At 44.3% G+C, this 21,988-nt stretch overlaps 2 protein-coding genes across 4 annotated transcripts in view; one reads left to right on the top strand and one right to left on the bottom strand.

The window, feature by feature from the left end:
• Nucleotides 1-16,356, top strand: part of chrm2a (cholinergic receptor, muscarinic 2a) — a 63,241-nt gene extending 46,885 nt beyond the window's left edge. Inside the window, exon 3 of the mRNA XM_020092344.2 lies at nucleotides 8,521-16,356. Within this exon, the coding sequence (XP_019947903.1) occupies nucleotides 8,562-10,067 (1,506 nt within the window). The 5' untranslated portion in view covers nucleotides 8,521-8,561 and the 3' untranslated portion in view covers nucleotides 10,068-16,356. The remainder of the gene's footprint in view (nucleotides 1-8,520) is intronic.
• A 43-nt stretch (nucleotides 16,357-16,399) lies between these two features.
• Nucleotides 16,400-21,988, bottom strand: part of ptn (pleiotrophin) — a 34,758-nt gene continuing 29,169 nt past the window's right edge. For 2 of the 3 annotated variants that reach the window (XM_069519734.1, XM_069519733.1), the window contains one exon: nucleotides 18,434-18,940. In XM_069519734.1, the coding sequence (XP_069375835.1) occupies nucleotides 18,828-18,940 (113 nt within the window). In that variant the 3' untranslated portion in view covers nucleotides 18,434-18,827. Of the gene's footprint in view, nucleotides 17,250-18,433; nucleotides 18,941-21,988 lie in introns of those variants that run through there. The other variant, XM_069519735.1, reaches the window with a different exon arrangement.

Here is a 21,988-nt window from a genome sequence, read left to right as displayed (position 1 = left end):
TCGACTCAGCTAAACCTCGTGCTTGACACCGTTTTTAGAGGCAGTTAAACCTTTTTTGAGAGAGACACTTGCAGGTTAGTCCCACTGAACACACTCCAGTCAGAGGTGTAGCTGTAATTGCTCGTTGGCCTGAGTTAACGTGTCAGTCTGCACGGAGCCGGTGGCTCGATCGGAGCCGCTCGCTGTACAGAGCCTGAGAGCTGGATTGCATAACACAATCTCATTATTCAAAGGCAACCACATTAATATGTGACCTTTCCGTTTGTTTGCAGCAGTTGCTGCGTCACTTTTTAATTTTAATCCTCTTAGTCGTGCTGTCTCGAACTCTTCAGTAAATCTAAACTCAAGTGTTTGTGTGCGTGTGTGTGTGCACCTATCCATCTCTTTCCTTCAAATTTCCATACAAGGTAATGTGACACTATACACTTGTTCAGTGGTGGCAGCAGCTAAGAGCAGGGTTTAATTGAACAAACCCTGAGAGAGGAAGTCCCAGAGCAGCACCAGCAGAGCTCTCTGCTCCACCTGCGTGAAGCGATTACTGAGCCACCACGTAAACACACAGGCTCGGTGGAGAGTGCATCCATGTCTGTGCTCCGTGTGAATTCAGTAATAAAGCCAGCTACTGCCAGGAGAGACGAGCGGACCACCTCATTCCCATGCATGGTATGAAGAAGTGGGGACAGCAGGGGAGTCCCTGAGGCAATAAAGAAGGAAACAGGCTATAGTGTCATTCTAATGGAGGGTACATCACTGGGGAGATGCTCCGACCTGATAGCCACAATATGGTAAGACACAGTATTGCCAGATATAACATGGTGCGTTATAGTGTTCTTGGCCAAGACAGGCTCAGCAGTGACTCTGTTTCCTTGGCCTTATCTGAATCAGAGCCTCACATGCAGCGGGTGTGTTGAAGATGAGGTGCGGAGAAAGAAGCGCTCTGTATCATCCAGGAACTATCACCAATGTTCTATTTCTGCCCACATGAGACACAGATTAGATAATAAAAAGTGAACATATTTTTATGGAAATGTCAATGCACTTATTCCAGCTCAAAGGATTTCTCAGTGTTGGATCACAGACATTTACATCACTCACCCGCTGCAGCAGCTCAGCCCCACACATGTATGGAGGATATCTGTCGTGGGCTGGCACCGTCTCTGCAGAATTTCACCGGAGAAATGACTCACCTACCAGATGTTCCTTAATATGTCTGTCTGGTGATTATAGCTTGTGTCAGAGCCGCTGTCCTCGTGCCATCGTGACAAGTGTTTGTTATGTATCAGCTAAAGACACCTGGGACATGTGCAAGTAAGATGATTAGGCTTGAGATGTCTCCTCGTCCACATGAGGGTTCAATTAACATTGTTTTCTTTGATTTTGCAGGTAACAGTATTTTTGGGGCGTTAGAGTTCAGCACATGGTTCAAACCAATGTTTTACACTGCCAATGATCCAAACTGTGGTTCAGTTTAAATTGGAGACCAACGTTTGGTTCGGAATAAACTGAAAAGGTTCAGACATAAACAGGTCATTATGATAGCGCCCTGATATAATGGGTTGATGATAATGGCAGATATTTGTGGCTATTCGGCAAACATAGCTGATGTTACTGAAACTATAATAAGAAATTAAATCTCTGTTGAGATTCAGACTGATGAAATTGTTCTAAGTGGGGAAGCAGATAATAAAACCACTGATTCTCCTCATGAGGAGCTTGAATACGATTAGAAATATGTAAATCTGCAAATGAAAGCCAAATCAACAGAGGATACGTGTTTTTCAGTCTCTGCTCAGTTATTTGTGTGAAATAAAAACGATTAATGTGAAGTGAGAGGCAACGACGGCGAGCGTTTGAGGTAGGTAGCGTGACGATGTTTGTTGAGTCGAAGCTGCTACATGACAGGAGAAAATTGACTCATCTGCCACGAGTTCCCAGTTTGCTCGAGGACGTTGCTGCTGGCTGAGTTTTTGCATCCCAGAAGGCAGGTGATAGATTCCAGACAGCGTGGCCTCGACTGTCAGCCACGGTTAAGGCTTCACATGTAAGATCTTTCCATTGACCTGCATCTGTTCAAAATAAGTTGGCTCGGCTCTCGAAGGTTATTTAAATCAATGCTGCGGCTGAAGGCTGAAATAAGCTCCCAGTATCTGAACTGATCCCTGTTTTTTTATTTGTAATGTGGCAGCTTACGGTGAATGAGGAGTCAGCGGCTGAGGTGCTTTGCAGAGCGGCAGGGGTCACCTGTAAGGCTCATTTTTCACAGATGGCGTCGGAGGCTGCGGTAGCAAAGTACCTTCGGTATCAATAGGCTGATCTGAGTATTCTCTGCAGTGGGGGTGGGGGGAGTAGATGCACAGAGGGCACCTTAAAACGACACTCGGGCAACAGTGAGGATAATTTGTGGTAAATCAGTGTGTATATCATTTCTCTGAAGAGGCATCTGAAGGTCACGCTGCAAGAATTGTGGGCTTCTTGCTGTCAGAGCTGCAGACAGAAATAAGGAGGCAGCGGAGCAGCCACTCTGTTTTGATTTGGTTGACCGCATTAGACGGGAGATGGAAAAGGGTCTGACCGATACCTGTATTCATAACACCCCCCTGTCGCCCTGTTCTTAATCAAAATATGTGCATACACACAGACACACAAACACTTAAACTCCTTCCCCTCGCCTGGCGCACAGTGGCACATGGCCACCTACAGGTTCTCTGGGGAAACTCTTGAGCAGTCGACTCTGCAGATTATCACAGCTTGTTTTTCCACCCGCTTGGATGCCATTTCCTGCTCGTTAACTCTCCATTAACACGGCTCGCCTCCTGCCCACTTAACACAAGCACTGCCGGAGAGGTCTGGGTTTGAGAGGCTCTGTCACACCTGCAAAGGAGGAGAGGTGTTGGCTTTAATTACATCCTTTCACGCCGAATGCTATTAGTTTTGACAGTCGCCTTCTTGAATCATAACCTCGCGTTGGATGTGCTTTTGTGCCCCTGTGACCCAATGAGCTTTGATGTCAGGGGGCAATAACTCCTGGTTTGGCCTCTCGAGACTGATTGGTCCTGTGGATGAGGGGCAGAGATTAGCTGCGATTGCAAGAATTTAATGAACCTGTGAAACCCCCTCCTTCAGCCAGGACGGCCGGAGTGGGAGGCTGAGATGTCTATGGAACAAACAGTGACATTAATGCCATAATATACAACATATAACATGTCCACATCAACCTGAAGGAGGAGCTCAGACATCCAGAATTAGCTTTAAGCAGAGTGGCTGCTCTTTTAAGAGCCTGATGTTTTTACCTGGATGCCTCCAAGGGAGGTATTCCCTTTGGAGGTACCCCCTGAGTCTCCCCTCAGGTTGAGATCCAAGAGGATACTTTTTAATTAGATTTGCTAGGGGGGGGATTAGATGTCATTTCGGCAGGAAACACCCCAGGATTACCCAGGTAGAAGCTGTAGACTCGGGGAGGAGGATGCCCCCTGTCATCATGATCCAATACCCAAATAAGAGGCTGAAAATGGATGGATAAATGGTTTCCAACAAGTATTTACACTGCAGGCATCTGTCAAGATCCATCCTTCACAGGCTGATTCCCTTGAGACAGTGGAAAGGCCTTGAAAGTGAATGCAAATGTGTAATTATACTCCAGCTTTAGATTCGGATGGTTTTGATAGCCATGTTTCATCAGCACACTGGGACAGCGTGTTGCTTCGATGGTTATCGGGACCTTTTTCATTTCCTGCCAAACATTTCTTCCAATGTTTGTGTACATTTTCCTGTGTGTGTGTGTGTGTGTGTGCCTTGTCAGCAGTGGCAGCCGCTCTGTAAACAGTCATTTACGTACACTTGGAATGAAATGAGACAATATATACTGCGGCAGGATGTTAATCGTCCAAATGAATGTAGGTGGGAAAAAAAGACTTTGATGTGTCATATTATATCTCATTGCATTTAACCCACCTTTCCCACTTTGTGAGAAAGCATCTGTGTTTTTGTTTTGACTGTAGTAGGTTTGATTTATTTATTTATTTTTTAAACTTGCTTATATCCATGAACCGAAAATACCATTTGAGAGGAGCACTGAAAGGATCTGCACCCACTCGGTGTAATATAGCAATGATAGCTTTTGCATTCCAGTCATGCTTCTCTGCAAACAGCAAGTAAACGAAGGCCTAACCCCACACGCTCCCACAGAGAGGCCCAGCAATGAAAATGCATGTAATCATCAAAAAGCAGGGGGCAGGTGCCCTGGGCTTTACCTTGGATCAGTGCTCAGAGGTGGGGAATAGGATTCTGGACACTAGAGAGGCAGCTAAAAGCATCTACACAGCTGCCACATCTGAAAACAATGTTTTTCACATTAATCCTCGAAGCTGCATCAACAGAAATCCAGCACCTGTTGACTGTCCATGACAAACGCAGTGACCCCTGCAAGTGGTTATTTAGCTTCAAATGAAAGGCAAAGCACTTATTGTCATTCAAGCAAAAATGCAGTAATTGTTAGTTGTTTTTTTTTTTACTGTAGTGCTGTTATTTAGCTTTGCTCAGTGGACATCTGACCAGAGTGTGGGACAGAAGACAAAGTGAGGATGTAAGTTGTAAAGAAAGGGGTGAGGGTCGGCCCTTTGCTGTTTCCCAGAGGGCATAAGCAATTTTCAGCTCTAGTGAGCCAGCGCCAGGAATACGTAAGTCTGAACACTCAACAATACTCAAGCTCATTTATTCACTTCCTCCCATGGCAGCAAGTGGCCTGTCTCATTTTTTTTCTTCTAATACACTAAACAAAAAGGGCAAATTCAGAATGATGGAATCCAGTGACGCACGTTCACCTCAGATGAGTTCCGGACGGTGAATGTACAAAAACGATGACGTCAGGACAAACTTATTTAATATTCTTTCCTCTGGGGATAATGATGGAGGTGTCACTCAGGTTCTGATCGGGTTCCGTCAGATGCACCGGCACAGTCGTACTGAGACTCGCAGGGAAGATCTATGATGGATAGCTGCAGTTTGCTAAAAGTGCCACTGCTGCTCTCCCCAGGCGACGGCAGCAGCACTCGTGCTCAGCGGGCTGGAATGCCAGGATGTGTTACCAGTCAACACTGAAGTTGTTTTTTTTCCTGTTCACTGTATCTCAGGATATTTGAGCAGGAATCCTTTCAAAAACAAAAGCACACACTCTGTCTGTAATGTATAAAATGTCATGCGGTGTGATTTTTAGTCATATTTATCTTCGCCAACACAACAATTAGCTGCTCTATTAGCTTGCATGAAATACCTTCATTATAAAATGAACGATAAACATAATGCAAACGTTTTGCGCTGCTCGTCTCGATGTTGGTGTCTCGCCGATTCGCTCCGTGTGCAATTCAAAGCGAAAAATACTATTTGCAGCACCTCCTGTTCTGTGGAGGCTCTTCTGACTGAATCCATTCATTTCAATGGCTTTTTTTTTTTTTTTTTTTTTTAGTTCAAGGCTTTTATTGTGAAATGTTTACAGGACCTGAAGATGGAGCCTTTTTTCTGTCACAACAAAATGACATATATTACATCTTATTATAAATTCTATGGCCATTCTCAAAGGCAAACCCTTTGCAGCGGGCACGTAGCAGACACGCTCCCGGTGTGAACAACTGACAGGCACAAGATGCAGACCCAGTGCGTCCCGTGCATAAGAATCCATTGTGTGCATTGCCTTGTCTCAACCACAGGACAAACACTGCAAAAATATTTCAAGATTGAATGTGCCCTTGCTTTCCTGGAAAGCACACAAGTCTTTTTCTGCAATAGCTTCATGCTAACATGACTCAGTGTGGGTGGAGGCTTTAAAACCAACCCCGGCCTCCCATGAGACCTTTGAAAACCACAGCTGTCCACATTGAGCTAAAAAGGATTTGTGCATCTTTTCGTTGACTCCAGTCTGGGGTGCAGCTTGTTATGGCAGAGATGCAGGTGTGGGACGAGGCTTATGGCAGCAGGAGGTGGACAAAGAGCAACGAGGGGAGTTAACTGTCTCCTCTGTGCTATGACCATCTATTCTGATCCACTTTACTTCTCTAATCCACTTGTCTCAAGCGAGCCACAAGTGTGTCCCATCGGTATTGTTGGTGTTTTTGAATATAAAATGGTGGACTTGAACATTTTATGGGGATTAGGCCAGCTTAGCTCCATGCCTAATGCAATGATTAGGGATTTCTGGCGCAGCAGATAAGTGAATGTTCCTCTCGTTACTCAGCGACTCTGCTCAACTGTTTAAGACCTTAAGCTTGAAATGGCAAAGTCTTGGACAAGACAGCTCTCCGGCTGCAGTGGCGCGTCACCCGTAACACTTCATTAGCATTCACTGTGATGCGTCACTCTCACATCGTCTGACTTCTTTACATGGTCAATGACCGATCTATTGTCACCAAATCAAGTTGTGTAAATGTCATCCAAGTTATGAGAATTTTAATTATTGAGGCAAAAACAAAAAGAACAATTACCACACTGAAGGAATACATGTTAAACGTATAATTTTTTATGCAAAGGAGTCAAACAGATGTAATTATGTCGATCCTGACGAGAGCTCACAAACAGGGCAGCGGCGACTGATTTGGGTTTCTGCGTACGGAGGCGAGCTTCACTGAGCTTTGATTAAACAGGTGAACAGCTCTTTGTGCAACAGCAGCAGTGGAGCAGCTTCAGGATTCAGTGGCAGGTTCTTTACTTTGCCTTGACTCAATTACTGCAAGTCACTGTAACTGTTTCAGAAAGAAAGCTGCAAAAAGCCCATTCCAAACAGGCAGGTTTAGAAAGATCGCTGCACCAGTTTACCACAATGTCAACAAACTGCATTGATTTAGATAATAAGTACGAGTAAGAAGCAGAATAACTCTTTTTTCAATGAACCTCAGTCTGCATGTCGAGGACTGTCAAAGTACCTGGTGTCTCCTCGCAGACACGGAGAGAAAAATGCAAACTTCCTGCAGAGAGACCCCGGCCTGACAATATTCATGTCAGGCTGAGAAGTGACAGCTTGCCATACACTCTGAACCACAGCAGCGTATGAGGCAGCAGGAGTCGAGTCCCGGCTGAAGACGCGGAGCAGACAAACCACACTCGTCCTAATATCAAAGCTCTGTGCAGCACAGAAACTGAGCAGTTTACGAATCAAAGCGAGGTCTACAACACAGACGAGTGTTTAAGGTTAAAAACGAGAACTAGCGGGCCACTCTGGGATCAAAAGAATTTTATAGCACCGTACGAGGAGAATTTTTAAGTGCAAGTTGGAAATAGACCTTTTGAAGATAAAACGTCTGCTCCAATACTGTCAATAATTCCTTTTAAAGTTTTTAGTGAACCCTCGGTTGTGCGGACTCAGTGGTGGAAGGAAGATTGATCGCAAAACGCCCATCAGGAGGTTTGGATGTTGAAGACAGAAGAACAACAAGATTGTCTTTTTAGGGAGGATGTGGTTAAAAATGTGTCCTTTATAGCTGATAGACGGGCAAACGCCCAGAAGAAGGTACAGCTGTGAGCGCCGTACATATATAAAAGAACAAGGGGGAAATTACAGCAAAGGTGTTTTTCATCCATAAATTCCCTTTCTGTGCCTGTTTCGCTGTTACAGGTTTAACTTATTGGCTCAAACCTTTTAAACCGAATGAATCATTTTAATGAACTCGTTTGTCCAGAGAGGAACTAACATCTTTCCTCCACCGGTTTAGTTTGAAAGTAATTGCGCCTCATCTGTGTTGAGGCTATTGATGTGACGTCCTCATTTGACTTGTTTCCTTATTTTCACACCTCATTTTTCATCAGCCATTAGTGTGCACCGAATGGGTTTTTTTCTAACAAAGTAGGGGTTTAATGGAGAAGAGTTATTTATGTTCAGATATCTGTGTATTAAAATGTGTTGCTGGTATTTAAACAGACTAAAAACTGATGTAACACTTCACAAACTAATGGTTCAGAGATGAATATAGTGACATTTTAGAATAAACCCCTGCGTCTTTAATAGTCGCCCCTGACATCATTTCTTTAACATATTGAATATATTCTACTAGATGTGACTGAATCTCATAAATGCACATTCAGTGGTTTGTCATTTGAATCTTGTGAATGTATAAAGATAGACTCTGCGGTGGGGGGGGGGGTCATTTGCTGTCCAAGGGGTCGGTAGTTTGATCCCTGGCTTGTCCAGTCTGCAAGACACTGAAGCCCAAATGTCCTCTGACAGCCGAACACATAGTGTGTGAATGGTGTGCAATACAAAAAGCTCTGTGCATAGAGGCACTGTATGAATGTGCCTTGTTTGAGTGGTTGGTTGATAAGACTGGAAATGCACAATATAAACGCAGTCAAGTCCATTCACTTGACTTCTATGCAGAGAAAAGAAAGGGTTGAAATATTTCTGAGTGGAGTTTAGTCGCATAATCTCCACATCCCTCTATTATACATGCCGTGAAAAAATCTGCAATTGACTAAAAACCCTGAAGCTGACACAGTCCTCATCACAATTCTTCTCTTTTGTTTCTCTCTTTTTCGTAGGTGCCATCTGAGTAGGAGGTGGCAACAAAAGACCAAATGCCATGGATGTATTCAATTTCACCTACTGGAATGCCTCTGAAGGCAATGAGACAGAAGTCGTGAAAGAGAGCGAGAGCGCCTACAAGACCGTGGAGGTGGTGTTCATCGTGCTGGTGGCCGGCTCCCTCAGCTTGGTTACTGTCATTGGAAATATCCTGGTCATGCTTTCCATCAAAGTTAATCGGAACTTACAGACCGTCAACAACTATTTTTTATTCAGTCTCGCATGCGCCGACCTGATCATCGGACTGTGCTCCATGAACTTGTACACAGTCTACATAGTAATAGGCTACTGGCCCCTGGGGCCCGTGGTGTGCGATCTGTGGTTGGCCTTGGACTATGTTGTCAGCAATGCATCTGTCATGAATCTCCTCATCATAAGCTTTGACAGATATTTCTGTGTCACCAAGCCCCTCAGCTACCCTGTCAAAAGGACCACCAAGATGGCAGGAATGATGATCGCTGCAGCCTGGGTCCTGTCGTTCGTCCTCTGGGCGCCCGCCATTCTCTTCTGGCAGTTCATCGTTGGTGGGCGGACGGTTCCGGAGAAAGAGTGCTACATCCAGTTCTTCTCAAATGCCGCCGTCACGTTTGGCACCGCCATTGCTGCCTTTTACCTGCCTGTCATCATCATGATTCACCTCTACTTGCAGATCTCCAGAGCAAGCAAGAGTCGTGTGAAGAAGGATACCCGCAAGCCATCAGCAGCCAACCCCGAACCCCTGTCACCTGCCCAGAGGAGGAACAACACGCCAAAACCCAACAACAACAACGTACAAGGGGAGGATGCGGAGCGTTCCCAGACCCAGAATGCTGACGCTGGGGCCCACGAGCATGATGGGAAACTGCAAAATGGTAAAGGACCCTCCTCAAATGCCGAGGGAGAAACCGAAGGTGATGAGGTGGCAAGAGAGAATTGTGCTCCTGGAGAAGAGAAGGAGAGCTCCAACGACTCCACATCCGGGAGCGCAGCTGCATCCAATCAGAGGGATGAGGAGGCGGTGCCGTCCACAGCCAACTCCAGCCTCGAGACGAGTCAACCACCCCCACGTCAGCGAGCCAAGGCGGGGGCTTCCAAGCTGACATGCATCAAGATCAAGACCAAATCACCCAAGAGTGACTGCTACACACCGTCCAACGCCACCGTCGAGATCGTACCAGCCTCCGAGCGCCAGAATCATGTGGCGCGAAAGATCGTGAAGATGACGAAGCAGCCTCCCAACAAGAAGAAGAAAGCGGCGCCGTCACGGGAGAAAAAAGTGACCCGCACCATCATGGCCATCCTGGTCGCTTTCGTAGCCACCTGGACTCCTTATAATGTGATGGTGCTCATCAACACCTTCTGCTCCAGCTGCATCCCCAACACAGTGTGGACTATCGGTTACTGGCTGTGCTACATCAACAGCACCATCAACCCGGCCTGCTACGCTCTGTGCAACGCAACGTTCAAAAAGACATTCAAACACCTTCTCCTCTGCCAATACAAGAATATTAGGTCAGCCAGATAAACATGGGCCACATGGGAAGAGTTGTGTGTGTGAAGGTGTGTGTGTGTGTCCATCCCATCCATGTTTATGTGCGTCTGTTAATGGAGTTTGTGCGCATGATGAAGAGTATCTTTAAAATTACTTTCCACCATTTTATCTTTCGTTCACCACTTTCTCTCTCAATAACCGGTTGTAGCACTCAACACAAATTCAACTGACGGCAGTTGCATTGAGATGTGTTGTGCAGAAGCAGCGTAGATGAGGACGGTTGTGTGGGAAAGAAGAAGTTTTAAACTCCACAACAACGAGGGTGTGTATAGCAGAGAGCGCTCGGGGGTGACGCTGTAAAAGGGATTTAAAAAGATAAAAAAGCGGAGGGAGATCTATGCCGTACAAAAACATGAAAACTTCAAAAATGGGAAAATAGGGCTGACTGAATTTACAAACCTCAAAAGTTTGAGCTTCAGTGAAGATACCTGTAGATAACTGTACATATCAGTGTATACTCTGTGTGTGTGTGTGTGCACGTGTGGGTGTGTGCTGCTCTGAGTGCATACGTGCATACGTGCGCGCCCCTCTGCCTGCTTCCTTTCTGTGCATCTGTGATCACCATCATCACCCCGACACGTCCAACCAGCAGCAGGGAGAATAATTACGAGGCAGCGTGTGCAGTTTGGCCTCCGACTCGGTCACATTAAGTCTCGGAGCCAAAAAGTTACCATCAACACGCAGCGGATATATAAATCTATGAGAGCAGCACTTGTCAGCTTTGCACAGCGGTGGGACGAACAGCGAGAGATGAATTTAAATTTAAAGTGTGTGCCAAATTACCCAAAAATGACAAAATCTGTATCTCCTCACGTACTCCTGCAGACAGATAAAGAGAAATGTTTTGACCAGGTTTTAAAAAATGGCTCAACCGTCGAGGGGAATGCAATTTTGTTTGTGCTCACAGATTTGAAAATATGACATTTAGAAAAAAATTCAACAGCACAAACAGGGTCCTGGTTACATAACCTCACTGAGCACATGTATTGCCACAACCTTCCAAACAAGCTGTGGACAGTGAGAAAGTTTTTTATTAAGTGTGATCATAAATTTGAATTTAACTTGCACGCAGGATATTGATCCAAATTTTGCAGAACAGTTTTTATTAATAGGGTAAAGATGATGAAGATACCATCAGATGAGCCCTGGTTTTATTCCCAGCGTTAAAGAGTAGAACCATTACTCACTCTCTTCCTAAGACTTAGATGAGAGGATTGATACCTCACATGACCATAACCATGAAGCTTGGACCTGGAGGCTGTTAGCTTAGCTTAGCATAGAGACTGAGGGCAACGGCCACATCTGCTCCAGCAAACGGTTTAAATCAGAGTCAAAAATCAACCTGCCAGCACCGAAATCTCACAAATGAACACATCTCACTTGTTTAACCTGCAGCACATCATCACAGAGAATAACCTGAAATCTTTAACGACTAAAACGGTAACAGCCCCCTGAATGAAACCACATTTAAATTTACATGATCCACATTAGTTTTTCTGGGCTCTGCACCAAATTACACTCACTCCTCTAAATATGCCTGATTTTTTTTTCCCATAAAGATCCATGAATTATTCAGAGAAATCAAGGAAAACGTTGAAGAAAGCAAACTCATATTTAAAAACCATCATCCTTTCACAAAGTTTTGTGGAACTGGAGTTTTCGTGTAATCCCGCAGAGACAGAGATGAAAACATATTCAAATGTGGATTGTTCAGTGTCACTCTTTCCTCTGCACAGCGTCACTTCAGCTGGAACGACCGCTGACAGGACGTCTGTCTGTGTCACGGCGGCCATTAGGACATTTTGCTGTCCAGTGAGAGGAACCGTCAGTAAAGCAGGGAAACAGGTGGTCGGAGCTCGGAGCTGTGGGAAGGCCTTGTTTTTTAATTTCTCTTTTTTGGTGTGTGTGTGTGTGGCTTAGTGAAGGATGTGATTTAATCCTGGTGATTAGTGGAGTGATGCCACAGTGTGTAATGATGAAGACTGATGGTGTGTGTGTGTGTGTGTGTGTGTGTGTGTGTGCGTGTGCTCCAAGACTGGAGTTTACTTCTGATCACAGGTTGGCACCTCGTGATTTAACTAAAGGGCTAATTCTGCGTCTTAACATGTTTTTGTAAATCATCTCCTTTCTTTTGCGTGAGAGTTAATTACTTTAAAACGTGAAAAAACAATCCATTTCTGCAAAAAGAAATGAGAAAATATCAATTTACTGTAAGACATGTTCTGTGTGTTCATGCATGTCATCCATCATTCCACACTATTAGACAATTCTCCGTTACGTTAATGTACGCTCATCAGCTGGAGTGATGAATATGCAGGAGCTGTACGTTGCCGCAGTGGCTGGCAGCGAGTGGGGGGGGGGGGCAGATTCTATAATGAAAACCCACCATGAGGCTGATCAGATTATGGGACGACGTGGAACACCTACATCTGAGATTAAACGCGTCCCATTACACGCTCAGCTTGCGTCGTGCACGCTCGGCGCCCCTGCCCCACTTCGCGCTCCGCTCCGCCCCGATCCCGTTACAGTCTCGTTTGAGGTCATGAAATGCAAATTTGACATATACATTCATTAGCTCCTTCTATAATTAATTCTGTGTTTTTCTTGGCTCTGCACTCATTCTAGCTAAATTATACACTGTACAGATCCTGCGTGTGCAGAGTTGTGCGGGATAAACATCCATGCGTTCAACATTTCACACCTGTCACACGTGACATTTCAATCTTTTGCTTGTAACATGCAGCAAAATGCTAAATCTAAGAGTTAAATGCAGGAGCTCTCTCGTGTAGCCGTGCATCAGTGATGGAAGAAGTTTTCAAGTGGAGAGGATTTGTTGCTTCTCTCTGATTAATATGTTGTAAACTGGATTTTGGGTTTTAGACTGCAGGTCAGATCGAAACTTGACGTAGTTGACTTTGTCTTTAGCAAAATGGGAGATGGTGCAAAAATTAGATTTTAAGAGAAACAGGATATGAGTCAGTTGCAACCCTTGCAAACGGTAAGACCCTAAAATTCTGTTTGCAAAAGTCAATATATAAAGTAATATAAGACTGAAACCTCCATAGTATAAGTACAGTGCTGGTGTACTTCCTTCAACCACTGGTGCACATTCATGGACGCTCCACATTTTATCAGTTTCAGTAGGAACTCAGGCATCCATCCAAGTTCAGCATCCAACCTTCCGTCACGGTGATAAGTGGAGCCGTGTCTGTGTGACATCTGTCACACGTCTCAGTCGTGGGTAAAGAGCCTCCCAGAATATCTGATTAATCTTTTTGCTAAGCTGTCGTTTGAGTGATGCCAGCAGAAGAGTAAGTGGCTCGCAGCTCGAGCGGTGGTCCAGGGGTCCGGGCCTGAGCAGCTGCCTGGGTGTTTGATGGAAGGTGATGGCACTTTATCACCTCCTGGAACGGGGGAACAGACGAGATGCATCTCAGAAACAAACCCAAAGTGCTCACTGTGGTTATCTGCATGCCATTCACCGTGAGCAACAGGAGCAGAGTTCCCGTAAAAGCGCTCGCCTGGCCCCTTCCCGCTCTTGTTGCCGAGTTGTCAAACAGATGAGAACAAAACGGCGTTTGTGTATCAGGTGTTTCTTTTGTGTTGCAAAACAGGGGAAGTGTGCGATAGGAGAGAACGAGGGCTTATAATAGAACGAGAGAGCGTCGCGCGGTGACAGTGAAAGCTGTCATGCATGCAAGGGGAGGAAGGCGGCTGATAGACCCCAAGGTGAACGTATGAAACGGATAATCTTGGCTTTGTAGTCATGGTTACAGAGGGAGGGAGGATGGACCGGGGGGGGGGGGGGTCTGTTGGTGACAAAATCCCAAGCGAGAGGTTCAGGCCTGCGTGTGGACCATGTTTGGAGAAGTCACAGCGTTCGGGGCAGGTCAGCCAAGGGTTCTGCTGCAGGAATCTGAGCGTCCCAGACGAAAGCTGCCGCCGGGTGTAAACACAGCGTGACACGGCGCTGTTTACTGTCCCTCCAGCACTTTTATTGCATCTCATTTCATACTGTGCACACCGCTTCCCCAGTTTCTCATTTTGTTTTCAATACCATCACAACCCTCACATTTTTACAACCCGAATGCATTCCTGTACACGTGCAGGGCGCCCATCCCGATGTTCCTCCGTCTCATACGACCACTATAAACTCCATGGATCATAATGTGCCGTCAGAGCTAGCTGGGCTCCTCTTCATACGGCTTATGTCAAAGGGCTACGCTCCTTTTTTCTACGGAGCGCACACGACATGAAACGTTTAGCAGAGATTTGCTTCAGAATGAACGTTTTCTCTTCCGGCCTCGCTCTTGAGGGCGCGGCCTCAGAGGAGAACCTCAACGATCTTCCTTGCAGAGGTGAAAACGCAGCAGCTTGTCGATGCTGTGAGAAGTTTTTCGGAGATGGAAAAGCATATAGAAAAATATCTATATATCTATATATATATATATATATCGCCAGATTGTACAGAGCAATTTGCAGTGCCTTACTTGGAGTGACGTAAACAAATTGCTCTTCTCTCCTGAAATCCCCGTCCTGTCTCGAGTGTGTGATTCAGCCTTCCTCAATTATTGTCACGATTATTTCTTCTTTTAGTTTCTCAGCTCTGAGCTCCAGTTACTGTAATTTCCATCTTTAGAGCCACTGGCTGATTGCAGAGGCGAGGAAAGTTCGGACTGAACAATCTAACAATCATCCTCATGATTCCTTTTTCAAATCATTTCTCAAAAATCCAAACGGTGTACAGTCACAGCAGAGACGTGGTTTAAAACTATCCTGCAGGCATGGCAGGCTATTCTGGTGATTTGTTTCTTTTACCGTCGTGTGTGTGTGTGTGTGTGTGTGTGTGTGTGTTGTCATATGGGAGATTGTGCTTTTTCATGTCTGTCATTATACTGAGATCAGTGCCGTCATTTTGTTTTGTGTGTGTGTGTGTGGTGTTCTTACTTTTTTCCAAATGGCCTCCTCGGCATGAAGACATCAGATTGGACAAACTACCATGGCAGACATCAGGGAAAGATGCACACAGTGTTTGATTGTCTTCTCCGCCATCTTCACACAGTCTTTCTTTAAGCAACAAGCTTCCAAAGACTCACTTTAGACAGACACAGATTTGCGTGGTCCTGGATTTCATACAAATACATTATATTGTACATTTTCTATCACGTTTTATAAAAATCTCCTTCTTTTTTCTCATTGTAAAAAGTACAAAATGTATTATTGAAAATTAGAGTATTACCAGTGTACAGCCAGGGAGTTGATTTTGTTGTTTTAAAAAATGAATTATTTAAAGATGAGTATAAAAAATGTGGGCTTTTGAAAGTGAAAGTGATTATAATGGTAGGAAATATAAATACGTGGGTTTCTGGAGGGGTGATTTGCTCGGATGTGGATTCCTGCCTTCGCGAAACGAGCGACAGGATCCAGACGTTTAAGCTTCGGAGCGTTTCAGGCGACTTCCACAGCGACTTCTGCAGCCGGAGAAGAAGAAAAACAAATCTGGGAGAAGGATGAAGCCTAGAACTATCTTCAGCGCCCAGAGGCAGGGGCTTGAGTTTTTTTTTTTTTGTTGTTGTTATTATTCCACCTGTAAATTTACGAGGAAGCTGCCCGCCTGCTTCCACTTCATAACGTTTGCAGTTTGAACTTTTTCCTTTTCTTTGGCCTCGTCTGAACTTTAAAGGGTCACACGTGGATTTAAAACAAAATCAGCAAACGGAAAAAAAAAAACTGAAAAATGTACAAAAAAAAAATTTAAAAAAAGGAAAAACCAGTAGCCTGCTGCAAGTGTTAAATGTAACATACACGTGTTCATCTTTCACTTACTTCTGTATGTAGGTGTTCATTGTGGATTCACTCACTGTGGCTTGTGGCTTCTCTCGCTATAGGAGAAATAAATTAAAGTCTATTGTTTGCTTTGTATATAAGATAATACATTATATGTAATTCGGATGCGGTACATTTGAAATGTACATACACGTGTTTAATAGCTACTATCTGAATGTTTACCTCCCTCCCCCACAAAGACTCCCCCATTTATTCTCCTCTCCCCCCTCCCGCTATGATACTTCCTGTACAGTAACAACGGTATTGATTTTCCTTTTTAAATGCATTCTTGATTATTCGTTCTGGGTAATGAACCTGAGTGTTACTATCACCGAACACCTGCGACGCCGTAAGATGAACTGCATTAAGTGGTTACCTTTGTGCCATATTCTCTCAGAATGAAATTCAAATAAAAATATATGAAATGTGTTTGAAATCCTGGGGTGTTTTTTGAATGGAGACTCTGGATATCCTCTACGTTTTGTTTTATTCGTTTTTATTTTTGGAAATGTAACAGGGACCAAAAGGGGGCATGTTAAGTCCAACTGAGGACTACAATTGTGTGAGGGGTTTTAATTTTTTTTTTTTTTACAGCCGGAAGCTGGAAGAGTAAAAATCAGTGTATAAATTGAGGTACAACAGAGCAGCAGGAGGAAAAAACAAACTAAAAACAGTTACAACACACGTACAGAAGTTATTTCATGCAGCCTCCAGACAGAACTAACTTATGTTGTTTGTTCTTATTGGAAATGAAAAAAAAATATTATACCACAGAGTGATCGGAGTTACAATTAACTTTGAAAATTTGCAAATGCACAACTTTTGCCCAAATTAATTAAGCAAAGATGGTTCAGAGCTTCACTTTTCACAAACTGCCTCATTAAGTTGCCGCACGGACCAGATGAGAGTTAGGCTCTGCAGCTGTAATACAAATCCTATCCAATTTGTTCTTCAGAAAAATACTCCTAGCCATAACATCATTAGGTGAGAACACTAGTAAACAAATCTCCGCACTCATTATTTGTCCCTACCACTGAGTATTATATATATATCTCCTATAGCAAACACACACAAGTTGTATCTCATCAGGTGCTAGAAGGAAAAGAAGGAAAAGTAAAACACGTTGTCACTAGAAGTCATATTTCCACTGGTTTTCCACTATTGGCTCCTACTGTCAAACCTACAGGACGTATAAAGAGGAACCGTGTTGAAACAGGGCAGTGGACTTTTTTCCCACCCTCTTCTTCTTCCCTCCCGCGGGGAGACGACCTCATCAGTCCATTTGGGTGCGGTCTCGCTTCTTGCCTTCCTTCTTTTGCTTCTTTGCATCTGGAAGGACAGAAGAAGAAAAGACTTTTTGTCTTGACGGACTCAGGTAACGTCTGTGAGTGTACAAGCTCAGAGCCCATAGGTTGTCATCTCGCGGGGGCAACGGCAAATAATTGGCGCCCCTGCTTTACACTGTTCAGTCCGACAACTGTCTTTGAGAACACAAGTCGAACATTTATCCGCAGAAAACACAAACAACGATACTTCTTGTTGGTGATATTTTATCTATCAACAGCTGTGAATGCGATTTAATACATACAATTTAAAAAATATCCGCGTGCAATCCAAGCCTGTGATTGATCAAACTACAACAGAAACCAGAAGCCTTCAAAGTCACTATTACAGTTTCTTAATATTCACATGCATAATCTGTTTCAGTAATATTATTGTTGGGCCAGGGTGCAGTTAGTGGTGCCGGCCCTCACACTGTCTCTCAGGCATTGATTTGGTCGCCTGGTTTTTTGCGACGTGACACAAGCTTTATCAACTTCCTGCAAACGGCGGGTTGACACCTGGCAGCCATGACAAAACGCCACAGTCCACCGATCCCCTCTCTGCTCTGCAGCCTCTTTGCTCTGGTGAACAGGAAGAGAGTCCGACCGGCAGCCTCTCGGGCTAACTCGCTTCTGACTATAGCTGTTTCCTACCGAGATGCGTATCCGTTCGTCTGCACGCACGTGTGTCTGTCTTTGAATCCTCTGATCGTGCACCTACATGTGTGCAGAGGTGGGTTCAACACCCACATTTACATATGAGAGGATCTTCTGTGGTGAAATGAGGAACAGGCCCTTGAAATTCTCCAGCAGGAAGAGCAGAGATGGAAACTGCTGAAGTTATTTATGACTGAATTCGTCTTATAACTTCCTGGGTGCAGTGGAAGTGGGATGTGCTGTTGCATAAGTTGACATCTGCTGTTTGTGATCGCCTCGGTTAACGCCGGCTATAGATGAGAGAAAAAGAGCAACCGTCTTCCTCTGGTGTCGACTGCCGATGATTCAGTGCTGCTATATTTGTGTCTTTAAAGTGTGTGTGTGTGTGTGTGTGTGTGTACAGGATTTCACATGAGTCTGTATAATAACAGAAGAATGTCCGGTTCAGAATTGTTTTTTGCTTTGACATGAGGTTGAGCTCTAACACAAAATTATTCAATTTTTCGCTCCGTAACAAGGTGAGAATTAAGATATTATGAATAAACTTCATAATATTACAAGATAAAGTTTTATTCCAATTTATAAATCAGTTTAAATGCACTAGAACAAAAGTATAGTCACAAAATAATTTGCCTATTTCTTTAGATCGGCTCCACTGCTGTCTAACACACTGTGTATAAAGATGGACGATTTCCCAAAAGTGAGGCCAGCGTGGCTCAATCGCCCCCTGGTGGATCAGAATAAAAAAGTAAATAAATTCCCGTCCAGTGAACTTTTCTCAAATACGTTTCCCGTCATTTCAGGTCGATCTCATCACACTGATGTTTGCTGTTGAGCTTCTTTTTAATTTGATGCAGTAAGAATGAGGGTGAAACGTCAGGATGGACTTTTTCATTTCGTGAAACGTTGAACAGAGACGTCAGGCTGGCTAGTCCACGCTCCGATGTTTAGACGTGTGCATGATCCAAAGCAAGTCCTCCGTGCACATCCTGCTAAATACAGATCCTCCCACGTGACTTTGGTTCAGACTCACAGCTAAACCTGGTTTGCAGAAAAAGCAGACGTGTCAAATGTGAAATCATAATTCTTTCATAATGCTGGTGTCGGAGGTCGGGACGTTATCACTAATGAAATAAAAGGAGCAGACGTGATGTTTGAAATCTAATGAAAAAGAGAAAAGTAAATACGGATGACATGGTGTGTTTTGAAAGATATACTGTGCTCATATATTAAAAGACTGCCAATACCTGAATCCTGAATTAATTTCTGTGTAAGTGGATTAGGTTGAAATGAAACCTCCACAACTCACAGATCCTCTGATGACATGCGGGCGAGCGGTTCTGAACAGAGACGAGTTCTGCGTCGTCAATGAGATTTTAATTTGACTTTCCGCTTTTTAACATTCCCATCGTGCGTCTACGAGGAAATCTTAGAAATCTCGTCTCGTCGCCTCGGTTGCAAAAACTTCCAGGGGCATTTAGATTCTGACACGCGATGCGCTCCCGCCCATGCCAATGGGGAAATTGCTCTTCCGTTTGGTTTGTTTGCTTGTTTTCATCTGTGTGGATGCGTTCACTCGTTTTTTTTCCCCAACTTTCTGCCCATGTTGTGTTGTCAGCACGTTCTGCTCCCCGAGGAGAGACGGAGGAGAAGGATTCACTCCGATCGGCTTCGTAGACGAGATGGGGACTCTTTTCTGCAGCATTTGCACATTACATGAGACTGTTCACTCCCCTCAGTACCACTGACACACAACCTCACTGTTCATTCATTTCACAGCTGAATCTCACTTTTTTTAAATTCTCATTCAAGGTGCAGTGTATCGAAGTTCATTCACTCTGTAAAACTTTAATTTGATGCTACATCACTGTTCAGAGTTCAATAATTTACACAAACTCCAATACTTGACTCATTGAATTTATGATGCTCCGCAGGTTTAACATTTAAAATGTGGAATCACACATAAAAAATGTTCCTCTGCTGTCAATTAAACTCCAACAGCTCATAAAACTGATAAAATCAGCATAATGAGAACTTTAAGTACATTTTGCTCATAAAATAAAGAAGGACCCCTGCATTCATCTGATCACGTGAAACACACAGCATATTTTAAATCTGTTATTTTCAAGGTTCCCATTTTATCCACCAATGTATAACTAAAATGTTTATATCTTAAAGAACGTGTATAAACTTCTGTGTATCTGAAGGAGGTCATCATCACATACAAGTATCTGCACAGATTCTTTTGCAACAAACTTCATTCCCTCCTTTCTTAACTAAGTTTCTGCAGTTTTGGTTCCCTCCCTTCTAAGTATTGAGTATAATCATAATTCCGTCTCTGGCAGTGCATGTGTTTGATTTAAGAACCACCTGTTTGTTCAACAAAAACAAAATCCGGAGATGCCAGATTCATCTGCGCAAAGCCTTTTGTTTAACCTGAAATCAACTCTGGCATCCAAACGCTCCCCCGCGTGTTGCTCGCTCCCGCTCGGCTGAAAGAAGAAGGCGGACACCTCAAGGTTTCTACAGGTATTCATAACGTTTCAATCCTGTCACTCTTTGTTTTCTCCTTCGCTCCGCGGGGTCTTCTGTTTCACCCGGACCAGACAGCGAAGACACGCAACTCTGAGTCTCAGATCTCTCCCAAGGTGTCTCTTAGCATTGTCTCCTCCAGAATCTGCAAATGACAGATGCCGCCTCCATCACAGCAACCTGCTGCAGTCAGGGGAAACCTATCTCCCACACCCGGGGTGGCTGTTCAGAATTGCAGATTTGACCGGGCACATCTCGGCTCCCAGCCTGGGGTTAGAGAGTCTCTCCTCTCTCCATCTCAGTCAAGCTGAAGCCAAACATTTGTATTCTTTTTTTCATAAACCCTCTGATCCCGCTGCTGTGGACTGTATCGCTGCCATCCCCCTGGAACACACAGGGAAGCATCCACGATTCCCCCTCCTCACACAGCACCCCATCTTTCTTTTTCACCGGTAACCCCTCTGCTTCCCAGGGCTTATCTTCCAACTGGCAGACGTGGGAAATCACACCTCGCTCAGATAGCGGCTCTTTCTTCCCGCCTGCCTCCCTTGATCTCAGCCACTGTCATCCTCGCTCTGCTTCTCTTATGCCCTCAGCTCTCGCACCTCTTACGCTGTCACTCCGCATCCAAGCGATCGGGCCTTCATTAGAACTGAGGCGCAGGTATGCGGGCGCTGCACACGCGGCTGCAAACCAAGCACGTTTTCACTCACTCTCTTTATTTACATATTCTCACATGAAATGTTCATGACCTACATCGACAGAATGCACATGCACCTGCAGCTAGAACTGAATTACATTAGAGGAGCAGAATAATTAGCTCTTAAGGATTTCTTTTTTTCAGTATTAACTGAAATGGTTCAATCAATCTGAGCAGCAAAAGCAATAATAAATATATAATTTATAGTGTTTGTGTGTCCGTGTTTTCCAAAGACGTGCAGGTTCAGTATGTTGGCTGTAGGTGTGAATTTGAGTGTGATGGAAACTGACAGATTAGAGACCTGCCACTCTCTACCATTGCATTATGGGATACATTCCATCCCCCACAGCTCTAGCCTGCATAAATCAATGTGGAGGATTGATGGAAGCTATACAAGGCCTCTAAATTTAAATTTACATGATGTTACTGAGAAACAGCGCCTTCTGACTTTCTTTCCCTTTGCCAATTGTGGTGTTCGCCTTTTTTTTTTTTTCTTCCCCTGCACCTGAGGAACCTGCTTGAACAGCAAAAAACATTGTTTGCAATTTGCCCTTTGCTCCTCTGTGAATAAGTGAAACCCCCAAACATGCGTTAATGCTGCAACAACTCACGCTGCTGCTGCTCCTGAGCGAACAGTCCCACAGCAAACACAGACACCGACACTCATCCACACTCACTTTTAAAAACCATAAATCCATATTCGTCTCGCAGCTGGCGGGAACTACTCCCTGAACAAACTTCCTGTCGCAAACTCATCAATGATGTTCTGCCGAGTGAAAAAAAACAGATTTAACAGATTCCTGCTTTCTGAAAGTCAAATAAAGTTTGGCATTAAAATCCTCAGACAAACAGCAGAC

The sequence above is a fragment of the Paralichthys olivaceus genome, chromosome 23 (assembly GCF_024713975.1).
Source record: "Paralichthys olivaceus isolate ysfri-2021 chromosome 23, ASM2471397v2, whole genome shotgun sequence".
Lineage (NCBI taxonomy): Eukaryota > Metazoa > Chordata > Actinopteri > Pleuronectiformes > Paralichthyidae > Paralichthys > Paralichthys olivaceus.
Note: the sequence above shows the minus strand (reverse complement) of the source record. Positions and strands in the feature narration are given on the sequence as shown.